Raw genomic sequence first — 12258 nt, 5'->3', positions numbered from 1 at the left:
TCCAGCTGGGAACGAGCCCATATCATGAAGCCCCTCCCTCAGGAGCTCATACGGGAGCCCAGGAGCCTTGTCCCACCCCAGGGCCTTTGCACTCACCGTTCCCTGCCGGGAGTGAGTGTTCCTGCACAGGGCTCCACGGGCAAGATCCTTGACACCTTTCAGATCTGAGAGGCCTCCCCGACCCCACCCACATGACTCCATCCCAGTGACCTGTTTGATTTCCTCACAGCCATCTTCACTATTAAACTGCGTTTTTTCTTGACAGGATCTTGCTCTGTCACCCAGCCTGGAGTGCGGTGGTGCAATCATGCATGGCACACTGCAGCCTTGACCTCCCAGGCTCACGCGGATCCTCCCACCTCAGCCTCCCAAGTAGCTGGGACTACAGGCACGTGCCACCACACCCAGCTAACTTTTAAATCTTTTGTAGAGACAGGTCTCACTATGTTGTCTCAAACTCCTGGGCTCAAGCCATCCTCCCGTATCAGTCTCCCAAAGTGCTGGGATTACAGATGTGAGCCACCACACATGGCAGGCAAGGAAGGGCTGTGGGGCTGTCAACAGCAAAGGCTCAGCCCCCAGTCAATCCAGGCTGCCCGTGAGAAAGGCTTTCTGTGCATTTGGGCACATGTGGACAGGTACGGGTGTGATGCCAGCCTCCACTTGCAGCCTGCAGGTGTGTCTGTGGTACTGGATGCCTGTGTGTGTGTCCTGAGCCTGGGGGCAGATAGACAGACTACCCCTAGGGGCCTTTGTTCTTTGCATCCTGTCATCCTGGCCATACCCCACAACTGGGTACAGAGCCCTGGACAGGCAGCAAGGCTCGGCCAGGACATCTCAGACCAGCAAACCCTTTCCTTTCTGGGCTGGGTGGGCAGCGGGGCTCCAGGCCCAGCCTAAGGGATGGGGAAGGGAGGGGACAGGCTGGGACCCCTGCCCACTCAGCATCCCCACCAGGACGAGATCTAACCAGGGAGACTGACAAGAGGCAGCACCCAGGAGACCAGGCAACCAGGTCTCACACCTGGCCCTGCCACTAAGGTGCCTGGTGGCCTTGGGACAACAGGTCCTGACCCATTCCAGCTGTGCACTTGACTCCCATGACTATGGGGCATCCAAAGACCCTGATGCAGAAAGGAACACTGCCCAGTCCAAAACCCCTAACAGGGCCCTCTTGCAGGGCACGTGCCGCACTCACCCCCTGGTGGCTCCAACCTGAAGTGCAGCTCCAGTCACCTAGGCCCAGGCTGCAGAGCCAAGGATGGGAGGGGCTGCAGGAAGGAGGGTTCTGCCTTGAGACCAGCTGCCTCAAGCCAAGCTCAGACGGGGCTGGAGACAACAGGGTGGAGACACACGTGGGGAAGGTTCCTGCTGCACACAACTCAACTCTGACCTGGCCCTGCCTCAGGACCCACGTGGCACTTATCCGCTCTGCACCTGGATGACTTCAAGTTTTTTTTTTTTTTTTTTTGAGACGGAGTCTCGCTCTGCCAACCAGGCTGGAGTGCAGTGGCGCAATCTCGGCTCACTGCAAGCCCCGCCTCCCGGATTCACGCCACTCTCCTGCCTCAGCCTCCCGAGTAGCTGGGACTACAGGCGCCCGCCACCACGCCCAGCCGACTTCAAGATATTTTAGTGCTCCACCCCGCACCCTCGATCCACAGGGAGGCAGCGACAACTTGGGCATCTCCCCACCTGTTCTCCCGCAGTCCCACACACGCCCCGAGCCCACAGGTGCACCCTGCACGCTGATCCTCAGATCACAGCTATTGCCAATCCAGTTAGGGCCCCGGCGACTAGCAGGCCTGCCAGACACCGCTGGGTGGACAGTCAGCTGCCGCAAGCTGAAGACTCTATCCACAAATAACTCAGTGAGGGATGGAGTACAGCACAGCGCCTGCACACAGCCACAGCACCTGAGTCTGAAGGAGCAGCTTCGACGGCATCAGGGAACCTATATTCCACACCCTGTACTGGTAGAGCCTAGGTGCAGCTTGAGCAAAGATGGGGAGTCAGCAAGTGGGTCCAAGCACCAGGGTCTGTGCTGGGTTTCACAGAGATCACCGGCCTCCAGGCCAGGTCACAGGGGTCAGCCCAGAGCCTGGAGGCTTCCTTCAGCTTACAACAGCAGCCGCACCCCAGCATCCTGGGCTCCAGGGACTGAGGGCAGCAAGCACTCAACATGCAAGTCAAGAAAGCAAGTAAGCGCCCAGGGGGGCTGGGGTAGAGGGGCCATCTCCAGTGGGAACAGGGACTGCACCAGCCAAGTCCCAGAGGGCAGACCCCAGCCCACAGGGGACACAGCCCTCTGCCACACATTCCAACTAGGCTTCCAGCTGCCGAGCCCGGGCAAGTCCCTTAACCTCTGTGCCTGTGTTCATGTTCTCCCAGTACCAGACTTGGGGTGCAGATTACAAAAGCACCTGAACAAGCCTTAACTGGAAGCCACCCTTCCCTGGATTAATTTAAAACCAAATGAACTTTTTAAACAAGTAACAGACCCCAGGGTCTGCCTGCACATCAGCATCAAAGGCGCCAGGGAACATCCAGGCCTCCTTGTCTCCTTCCCTGTCTCCACAGCACTGGCATCACCCAAGCTGTGCAAACAGCAGAAACCCAGCTGCCTCACCCTGGTGACAAACATTTGCACAATGCCCACTGCTCCAAGCTGGATTTCTACAGCTCAGCGGCAGAACCAGGCCCAGCTTTTACCTCCCTCCAGGGACTGAGGGTGGGGGACAGAGTGGGAGGCCAGAAGGCAAACCCAGCGAAACTACAGAAAGGAGGGCAGTGGCCTTGGGGAGCACAAGGCACCTCAAGGGCCCCCATCTGCCTCCCCAGTCCCCGCCTCTCTCCTGAAGAAAGAGGCAAGATGTCAGTGGAAAATAACTTTTATTGAGACTCCACCAACTGCAAAATCTGTTCCTGGCATTAAGCTCCTTCTTCCTTTGCAATTCGGTCTTTCTTGAGTGGTCCCTGTGAGGAGAGAGGCAGTGGTCAGAGGTAGAAGATGGCAGGTGACAGCAGATGCCCACTCTAGAGGGGACCAAGACTCTGGGCCAGTCTCCACAACCACAAGAGAAGCCTAAGGCATCAAGACCACCCCTACCCCGGCTGGAGCCAAAGGCAAGCGGCTGGCCAAGCCACCGCACCCAGCAAGGTGGGCAGGCAGAGGTGCTCACCATGAATGCTTTCTTCTCCTCCATGGTCTGGAAGCGGCCATGGCCAAACTTGGAGGTGGTGTCAATGAATTTAAGGTCAATCTTCTCCAGAGCCCGCCGCTTCGTCTGCACCAGCAAGGACTGTGGGCCAAGAGGGGAAGGGATTTAGGATTATGAGGAGCCAGGCTTTCCTCAGCACTTGGTTCACAGCGCCCCTGCATCTGGGAAGGCACACGATCAATTCAGCCTCCCCCACCACCCGGCAGATGAGGACACACTCAAAGCAGCAAACAGCCCAGCAAGGCCAGCCTGGGAATTTCCTCATCCCAGGACTTCAAAGCCAGTGTGAAAGGACTGCCAACACCCTCTCCTTCCTCTCCTCTCCCACCACAGGGCCACCAGCGTCTGTGGCCTTGGATCCTCCCTCTACAAGAGCCCCCCCATGACAAAGCAGGACCTGCCTCACCTTGCGAAGGGTGAGCACCCGCTTCTTGGTTCCCACCACACAGCCTTTCAGCATGACAAAGTCATTGGTCACTTCACCATAGTGGACAAAGCCACCCTGGAAAACAAGGGCATCGGATCAGCACAGGCCCAGGAGGGGATTTTGTGCAGATGACCCCTCCAGGTTCAGGCCCTCCCTGACCACAGGGCTGTTCTCAGAAGGAAGGCAACAAGGAACGGTTCCGCAGTCTGTCTCGGGCGCTGTGCCCAGCGCACATTCCAGGCCTCATCACTGAACAGCTGAGCCTGAGACCCCACTTCTCACCAGCCAACCCCAACGAGTGGACTCAAATGACAACATGCCACTTACAAGGGACACAGCTAGGTGCTGTGCTGGCTTCAGTTAACGATCCTGCTAGCAGCTCCTAGGAAGCAGCCTATCCCCAAAAGCACGAGGCCTGGGGTGGCGCCTCACAGAGCAGAACACCCATTACTTACCAGAGGGTTGATGCTCTTGTCAGACAGGTCATAGTCAGTGGAGGCATTGTTCTTGATCAGCTTGCCGTCCTTGATAAGGTAGCCCTGGCCAATCTTATAGATCTGAATGAACAAGAAGGGTGTAAGGCTGGGGCATTAGGGACAAATAACCCAGACGTGCCGGTGTGCTGACCTGCAAAGCACTCTAGGAAGGCAGCTGAGGCCTCAGTCCCAGCCACAGCGTATCCCAAGGTCAGAGCAAAAAGGTGGCTGGCCCTCCAGGTTCCTTTCTGTAAGGTGGCTGGACTAAAACTAAAGATCCTGCTGTACAACACAGGAGGCCTGTCACCCCCCTGGTAGTGGCATCTGGGACCAATAAGGCTAGTATCCCCAGCCACACCAAGTCAGCCGCACCACAGCCACTTTACAGGATGGCACCTTACAAATCAAGATGGGCCAGAACAGACCCATGAGAAGCAAGCCACTGATGTCCACATGATGCACAAGCTACAGTCAATGAAGCAGCACCGACAGGCACAGAAACCCCACTCCCCATCATGGGGTCATCTTCCCACCCCCAGGGAGCCACTCTCAGAACCTCACCTTCTTGTTGATCTCGGTGCGGTGATGGTAACCTTTCTGCCCAGCGCGTGCCACAGAGAAGGCTACCCGAGCAGGATGCCACGCCCCAATACAGGCCACCTTGCGCAGGCCTCGGTGGGTCTTGCGGGGCAGCTTCTTGGTGTGCCAACGACTGGTGACCCCTGGAATGGATACACATTATCGCACCTCAGTGCCCAGCACCTCCCACTGACCCCTTCCTGCCACTCAACAATTACCAACCATGGCTGGGTCATCTGAGGGAGTGGTAAGATTATTTCATGTGCATTACCCACAGGTCTCCCCTGTCAAGCTGGATAGGCTCTGGGGGTGTAACCCTGAACTCAATTCTGAATGGATGCTTTTTAAGGCATCCATTAGTTTAAGCTCCCCCATCCACAGGGACTGACATAATTCCAAGCTCCCCTTTGCAGTTATCAGTAGGCTACGAAGAGCAAAGGGTCCAGGAACATGTTAAGAAGTTGTCCCCTGGCCCTCTGCTACCCCAGCCACTTCTGACCACAAAGCTGTTCTCAGAAGGAAGGCAGTAGAGAATGGTTCCACACTGTCTGATTCGGGCACTGTGCCCAGCGCTCACTCTGAGCCTCATCACCGAACAGCTAGGCTTGAAACCACTTCTCCCCAAGGTTTGCACAGCAACTCAAGCCACTGCAAAGCTCACCTTTGTAGCCTTTGCCCTTGGTCACCCCGATGACGTCGATCATCTCATCCTGTCCAAACACTTGGTTCACAGGTACCTGCTGCTCGAGCCTCTCGCGGGCCCAGTCCAGCTTCTCTGCCACAGTGCCTCCGTTCACCTGGATCTCCATCAGGTGGGCCTTCTTCTGGCGCAGAGGGAGCAGGCGCATCTAGGAGGGGGTAGACACAGCTCAGCTCCAGCTGCCAGCGCTCCTCCCACAGTAGAGGAACTGCAGCTCCATGCGGCCTGATTGATGTCAAGCACATGGCAAAAAGCCAGTAACTCTGAACAAGTCACTGAACCTCACCAAGAGGAAGGAACTTTCATTTTTGCCAACAGCAACAACTTAACTTTGGATACTGGTGCCTGAGTTACTGTCAGGATGAGTGGACAAGGCCCACACCACAGGCAAACAACCAGATCCCAGCACCTACCAGCCCAATGTTCCTATGGCTGTCCTTTGGGTCAGTTCCTTTTGGAGTATTGCAGTGGTTTTACCTCAGCCACCTACACTTGCCCTAGTGACAAGCCTGCTTTTAAGAGAGCACAAGCTCTAAGTAAGAAAATGCATCACCGGGCGCAGTGGCTCACGCCTGTAATCCCAGCACTTTGGGAGGCCGAGGCAGGCAGATCACCTGAGGTCAGGAGTTCAAAACCAGCCTGACCAACATGGAGAAACCCCATCTCTACTAAAAATACAAAATTAGTAGGGCGTGGTGGCGCGTGCCTGTAATCCCAGCTACTCAGGAGGCTGAGGCAGGAGAATAGCTTGAACCTAGAAAGCGGAGGTTGCGGTGAGCTGAGACAGGGCTACTGCACTCTAGCCTGGGCAACAAGAGCGAAATTCCGTCTCTAAAAAAAAAAAAAATGCATTTAAGCATAAAGCTTTCACTCAAGGACAGCCTAGCAATGTCCTGACAAAATTTCAATGGTGGACATTCACTCTCATCTGTGGCCCTCACCACGTGGGGTTGTACTCAGCACTTGAGATCAGCCAGGATAACCAACAGGACAGCAAGAGGCACCCACTCTAACCAAGTCAATAAAGAGCCTGCTCAGCTCACCAACTAGGTTTCCCGGAGAGCAGCCAGTACAGTACCTCACAGCCGACTTTCAGGCAGGCATTTCAGTGTTACAGGTGAGTCACCAGTTGGGTCAGCCAGTTGAATTTGAAAGGGGAATGGTTCCCTTGCTAAGGGCCAGTAAGGACACAGTGCCCTCTGCTGGCAAGGGAGAAGCCTACCCACAAGCATGCGGGCACGGGACCCCCATGATCACATAGGTCACTTCTAAGTGGCAGGCCAAGCCACCCTGGGGCACTGCGCTCACCTGGGTGTGGGCAATGACACGGATGACTTGGCAATATTTCTTCATGCTGCTGAAGTCCTTCTCCAGCTGCTTCTTGCCATCCTCATCCTGCCATTTCTTGCAGTACTTGGTAAAGGCCTTCTTCTTAGATTTATGCCTTCAGGAGCAGAGCAGAGTTGGGGAGGGGACCGGGTGCAGGCCTTCATCACCCGTCCGAGGGGTGAGCGGAAGGCACACTGGCACCACGGGGGGATGGGGCTCATTGCCGGCTTCTAAGGAGCCTTTTCCACCGGCAAGCGGAGCCTGGATGGAGCTCATCGGGCAGAGCCGAGCGGAGCTGAGCAGAGGTCCACAAGGTTAATGTAAGTTACACGCATTCTAACAAAATTCTTGCTCCGGGAGGAAGCAACCTTTCTGCCTTGGGGGAGCACCCACTCAGTGATGGAGGAAATGGGATATTCCACCCAGGGCCAGAGGCCCTTGCCACCCCTATAGGGGTGGAATTATCCTGCTACCTCTCCTGGTTTCTAGTTGGACTCCTCAACCAACTGGGTCCTCAGCCACCATCCACTAGCCTGGACTCAGAATAAGGGTGTTAGCTTCCGGCTGAAACCAGATGGCTGGCCAAGTCTGATCCCAGGTATTTTTCTGTTCAAGAGGCAAACTAAACCCGAGACAGCAGCTCCCTGCCTGCTACAGAGCTGAGAAACCACACACACGCTGCCCCCTGCTCTCCAGCTCCCAAGCTAGGAACTACATGGCCTCCTCCCTTACCAATTCTTATAGAAACGCCTCTTGCATTCATCACTGATGTGCTCAGCGAAGACAGTCTTGAAGGTCCGGAGGCCTCGAGGGGTTTCCACGTAGCCCACAATGCCCACAACCACCATGGGTGGCGTCTCCACAATGGTCACAGCCTCCACCACCTCCTTCTTGTTCACCTCTGCAAAAAAAAGCAGTAGTCAGACTTGGCAGGAGCCCAAGCAAGGGGTGTAATGTTTTCTAGAAAAATGCAAAGTGCCCATTTAGGCCGGAAGGGCAACTGGGCCCCACACCTGCAGCATGGACTCACAGGGCTGTCCTTACTACCTATTTCTCATTCAAAGCACATTTATGTTCTTTAAACAAAAAATATCAGGACCCTAGACAGCCAAATACCTGTCCAGCTTCAATTCTCTTCTACAGAAACCTCTGGAGGCAGACAAGAATGCTATTTATCTGGAAAATTCAGTGTCCTAAATATAACTGGGACACAGAAATAGCTCTGAGCTCAAAGATTAGTCAATATCAACTGCCTAACATTAATGTCTCCATAGCTCAGCAACCAGTGCTGTTAGAACACACACAGGTAAGTGGCCATTATTCAAGCTTTCAGGTGAAACTCACGTGAACAAGCAAAACATGAGGCAGTTCTTATGCCAGCCTCAGCAGCTCCAACCCCCAACACTAGTGTTACTTCTCTTTGCTAAGGCTCCTGGCAAATTTACTATGCTCTGAAACCAATACCCCACACCGCACCTAAAGCAAACAGTGCTGGCCATCTGTAGCCTTGGAACATTAGTCTTGAAGTTGAGCATTCCCGTTCTGCTGTCACAGCAGTTCTGACAATCTGTAACTCCTGCTTAAAAACAAGTCTGCCCTCTGCTAGCAGCTTGACTCCATCTCTACAGTTTCCCTCCTCCTCCACTCCTATTCCTCCAACTTTTAGGATGCCTGTACATACTGGATCCTGGCCTGTCGACTTCCCGCACGATGTGAGTCATGCCAGCCTTGTATCCCAAGAAGGCTGTGAGGTGGACCGGCTTGGACGGGTCATCCTTAGGGAAGCTCTTCACCTTCCCACGATGCCTGCTGCTGCGCTTCCGAGGCAGGAAGCCGAGGGACCCATGTCTGGGAGCGGAAAACTTTCTGTGAGACTAGAGGGGAAAAAAATCACCGTCAGCACCCATATCAAAGCAGTGCCCCCTTCTCTAGTTCCCAGGGGCCTAAGTTCCAAATCTCAGCAATACTGAATCCTGACCAGACACCCAACAAGCCAAGTAAAAAGTCATTATCTCTTCCAGGCTCGCACATGTCAAGAATGCTTTTGTATTCGACAAAATTTAAGCTGAATCTTATTTCAAATCCTCTCAACCTGTAAGAAAACGAGCCATCCATTTTTTTCTCTAACACTACACAAAAATACACTAAGTAGTGGCACTAAAAACTGCTTAACAGTTTATGTGCCAATTAGCAAGGTTTTGACCGCTAAAGAAAGGGACTCCTGGGACAAACGCTGGGTAGCAGGTAGCAATGCTACGCTATGGGCTGCCTCCGGCGCCCAGACACGAATTACACGGATACACGTAGGCCAGAGAACTCGGCAGAGCCAAATCAGAACATGACAATCAGCACACAGTTTCTGTCCGCCCGTCAATAAGTTCATCATCTGTGGTTTCTGGGAGCTCCAGAGGCCTTCGGAGTGCACCAGCGGTCCCAGATATTCAGGAGGACTCCGCAACACTCCCCTCCCCCAAGCTTCTTTACCTCCCAATCAGAACGGCGCCGAGAACCCCCATCCAAGGTCCTTCTACCCAGACAAGCAACTTATGGGCCGTAATACCAATTAATGATAGAATTGGTGAGATCAAAACTCAGAAATGACTCAGGGCTTTAAAAATGCCGGGCCTCCGAGTCTGCTCCCACCCTTACGGCCTCTCTCCGGCCGACCCGCAGGCCCAAGGCCAGTCCTCCAAGCGCTCTTCTCCACAAGCCTCTCGACTTTCCAGAAAATAGGCCAGACTGAAGTCCCCGCTGGGTCGCCCGTGCCCCTAGAGCAAGCCCCCGGCGCCGGCCAAGACGGGATGGCGGCGATGCGTCGCGGATTCAGCCGTGCCGACGCCGGTGACAATGAAACAGCCGCCATTACAACACGTACCATCACGCCATCAAATCCCGCCGGTAGAGGCCGGTCGGCCTTCGGTGCCCGCTATATAAAGCCAAATCTGGCCCCGCCCCTTCCGGCGTGCGAGCGCGCCCCCGCGGCAGACGTCGGGTCGGGGGAGGCGTACCGAGCGCCATTTCCGCGCCCGCTCTTCCGCTCCTAGCTTCCGTTCAGAGGTGGACGTCAGCTTCGGAGACAGAAGTTAGGCGCTCTACGGCGAGGGGTCGGGTTCAAACTTAGTGAAAAGCCGCGGAGACGTGGGCTAAGGGTTGATGTGCCACAAGTCTACGGCGTCCGGCAGCAGCCAAATTTGATAATAACGAAGAAAAATGGCTGCGTCGCTTTTCCTCCTGTGATATGCAGCTATGTCTGGAATTAGCGAAGAAAGACTGAAACTCTCGTTTCCTGGCACCCACGCTGGTTTTGCCGCGACACCAACTTACCTTTAATACCTTGGATCTCAGGCATCCCTCCTTCAAGCCCTATCTCTGTCATTTCTCCCATGTTAACGCAGTGGCCCGCGCTTGATTCTGAGGGTCTCAGGAGCGTCCCAAGCCTGCGGAACGGCCTCACGACCTCGGGTCATGCCGAGTCCAGCTGCCCAGCCTCCCGGAGCCTCACGCCTTCCAGACCTCTGGATCAGCGAGGGCTTTCGCTGATCTCTGCCTGGGCTCCAGGGTGACTCGGATCCTGACCGATTCCCTGCCTCCAGGCTCGTCCCCTACAAATCTTTTTTTTGAGACAGAGTCTCACTCTGTCGCCCAGGCTGGAGTGCAGTGGCGCGATCTCGGCTCACTGCAAGCTCCGCCTCCCGGTTCCCAGCTCAAGCAGTTCTCCTGCCTCAGCCTCCCGAGTAGCTGGGATTACAGGAATGCGCCACCGTGCCCGGCTAATTTTGTGTGTGTGTGTGTGTGTGTTTTTAGTACAGATGGGGTTTCACCATATTGGCCAGGCTGGTCTTGAACTCCTGATCTCGTGATCCGCCCGCCTCGGCCTCCCAAAGTGCTGGGATTACAGGTGTGAGCCACCGTGCCCGGCCCCCTACAAATCTTTCTAAGAATCAAGTATCTCGTTACTTTCCATGGGCGCCTCGTTTCCTCGGAATTAAGCATCAACTTCAGCGGCCGCCAAAGACGCTCCCCTAACCGTCTACTTCGGCCTCATGGCTGCGCCAGAGCACACGCTCTCATATCACCTGCTTCCTCCGTCCAACCCTGTCATCTTCTTTAATTCTGGGCCTGGCCTTTGCTCCCACCGTCGTTTAAAAAGCATTCTCTCTTCCGGGCGCGGTGGCTTACGCCTGTAATCCCAACACTTTGGGAGGCCGAGACGGGCGGATCACCTGACGTCAGGAGTTCGAAACCAGCCTGGGCAACATGGCGAAACCCCGTCTCTATTAAAAATACAAAAATTAGCCAGGCACGATGATGTGTGTCTGTAATCCCAGCCACTTGGGAGGCTGAGGCGGGAGAATCGTTTGAACTCGGGAGACGGAGTTTGCAGTGAGCTGAGATTGCGCCAGTGCAATCCAGCCTGGGCGACAGAGTGAGACTCCGTCTCAAAAAAACAAAAAATTATCCCGCTTAATCCTCACACCATTCCCAAAGGACATAACTGATAGATCTTCAATCCATTATTAGAAATCCTGGGGGCCACATATGTTTCAAAATTCAGCATTTCTTGAGTTTTAGAAAGGTAATATGGTGCACATACTGTATATTATGTAATTCAGTACTTTTTAAAGAAAAACAATATTCCGTAAGGAAACATGAATATTCACATGGAGTGGGACAAATATAAATAGACTCACATCAGTTCAAGGCTGACTTTGCTGCTAAAAAAATGCATCAGTTTACTTTTTGCTGCCAAATAATTTAAGAAGGTTTTTAAAATTTCAGAATACAGGCCAGGCGCGGTGGCTCACGCCTGTAATCCCATCACTTTGGGAGGCCGAGGAGGGTGGATCACCGGAGGTCAGGAACTTGAGATCAGCCTGGCCAGCACAGTGAAACCCCGTCTCTACTAAAAATACAAAAATTAGCGGGTTGTGGTGGCTGCACGCCTGTAGTCCCAGCTACCCAACATGGGGTTTTGCCATGTTGGCCAGGCTGGTCTCGAACTCCTGACCTCAGGTGATCCACCCACCTTGGCCTCCCAAAGTGCTGGGATTACAGGCATGAGCCCCCACGCCTGGCGTTGTTTTTTTTTTTTTTTTTTGAGACAGAATCCTGATTGGTCACCCAGGCTGGAGCACAGTGGCACGATCTTGGCTCACTGCAACCTCTGCCTCCCGGATTCAAGCAATTCTCCTCCCTCAGCCTTCCAAAGTGCTGAGGCAGGCGGATCACCTGAGGTCGGGAGTTCGAGACCAACCTGACCAACATGGAGAAACCCTGTCTCTACTAAAAATACAAAATTAGCCGGGCGTGGTGGTACATGCCCATAATCCCAGCTACTCAGGAGGCTGAGGCAGGAGAATCGCTTGAACCCAGGAGGCAGAGGTTGCAGTGAGCCAAGATCGCATCATTGCACTCCAGCCTTGGCAACAAGAGTGAAACTCCGTCTCAAAAATAAATAAATAAAAATAAATAAAAAATAAAAATAGGGATTCAGCACAACATTGGGTTAGGCCTCAGTTTCCTTAT

At 54.2% G+C, this 12258-nt stretch overlaps 1 protein-coding gene and 4 non-coding genes across 6 annotated transcripts; all 5 read right to left on the bottom strand.

Moving 5' to 3' along the window:
* Nucleotides 1-2875: 2875 nt before the first annotated feature.
* On the bottom strand, nucleotides 2876-9697 carry RPL3 (ribosomal protein L3). 2 transcript variants are annotated; one of them, XM_055254240.2, is made up of 10 exons: nucleotides 9608-9697; nucleotides 8414-8606; nucleotides 7465-7633; nucleotides 6712-6847; nucleotides 5365-5551; nucleotides 4686-4846; nucleotides 4104-4205; nucleotides 3628-3723; nucleotides 3183-3302; nucleotides 2876-2976 (listed from the first exon to the last, which is right to left on the bottom strand). In XM_055254240.2, exons 1-10 carry the CDS (start codon nucleotides 9608-9610, stop codon nucleotides 2932-2934), a joined length of 1212 nt encoding a protein of 403 aa, XP_055110215.1. In that variant the 5' UTR covers nucleotides 9611-9697; the 3' UTR covers nucleotides 2876-2931. The 2 variants fall into 2 exon arrangements, with proteins under 2 accessions (XP_055110215.1, XP_055110216.1); XM_055254241.2 differs by having other exon boundaries at nucleotides 5365-5521; nucleotides 6829-6847.
* On the bottom strand, nucleotides 3814-3906 carry LOC129468720 (small nucleolar RNA U83B). The gene has a single exon (XR_008652798.1). It is a non-coding gene; the product is annotated as a small nucleolar RNA U83B (small nucleolar RNA).
* On the bottom strand, nucleotides 5209-5303 carry LOC129468721 (small nucleolar RNA U83B). Its single transcript, XR_008652799.1, has one exon. It is a non-coding gene; the product is annotated as a small nucleolar RNA U83B (small nucleolar RNA).
* Nucleotides 6848-6902, bottom strand: LOC129468728 (small nucleolar RNA U82P). The gene has a single exon (XR_008652805.1). It is a non-coding gene; the product is annotated as a small nucleolar RNA U82P (small nucleolar RNA).
* Nucleotides 9060-9123, bottom strand: LOC129468700 (small nucleolar RNA SNORD43). Its single transcript, XR_008652778.1, has one exon. It is a non-coding gene; the product is annotated as a small nucleolar RNA SNORD43 (small nucleolar RNA).
* Nucleotides 9698-12258: the final 2561 nt, after the last annotated feature.

The sequence above is a fragment of the Symphalangus syndactylus genome, chromosome 18 (assembly GCF_028878055.3).
Source record: "Symphalangus syndactylus isolate Jambi chromosome 18, NHGRI_mSymSyn1-v2.1_pri, whole genome shotgun sequence".
NCBI lineage: Eukaryota > Metazoa > Chordata > Mammalia > Primates > Hylobatidae > Symphalangus > Symphalangus syndactylus.
This window is presented reverse-complemented; position numbering and strand designations above follow the sequence as displayed.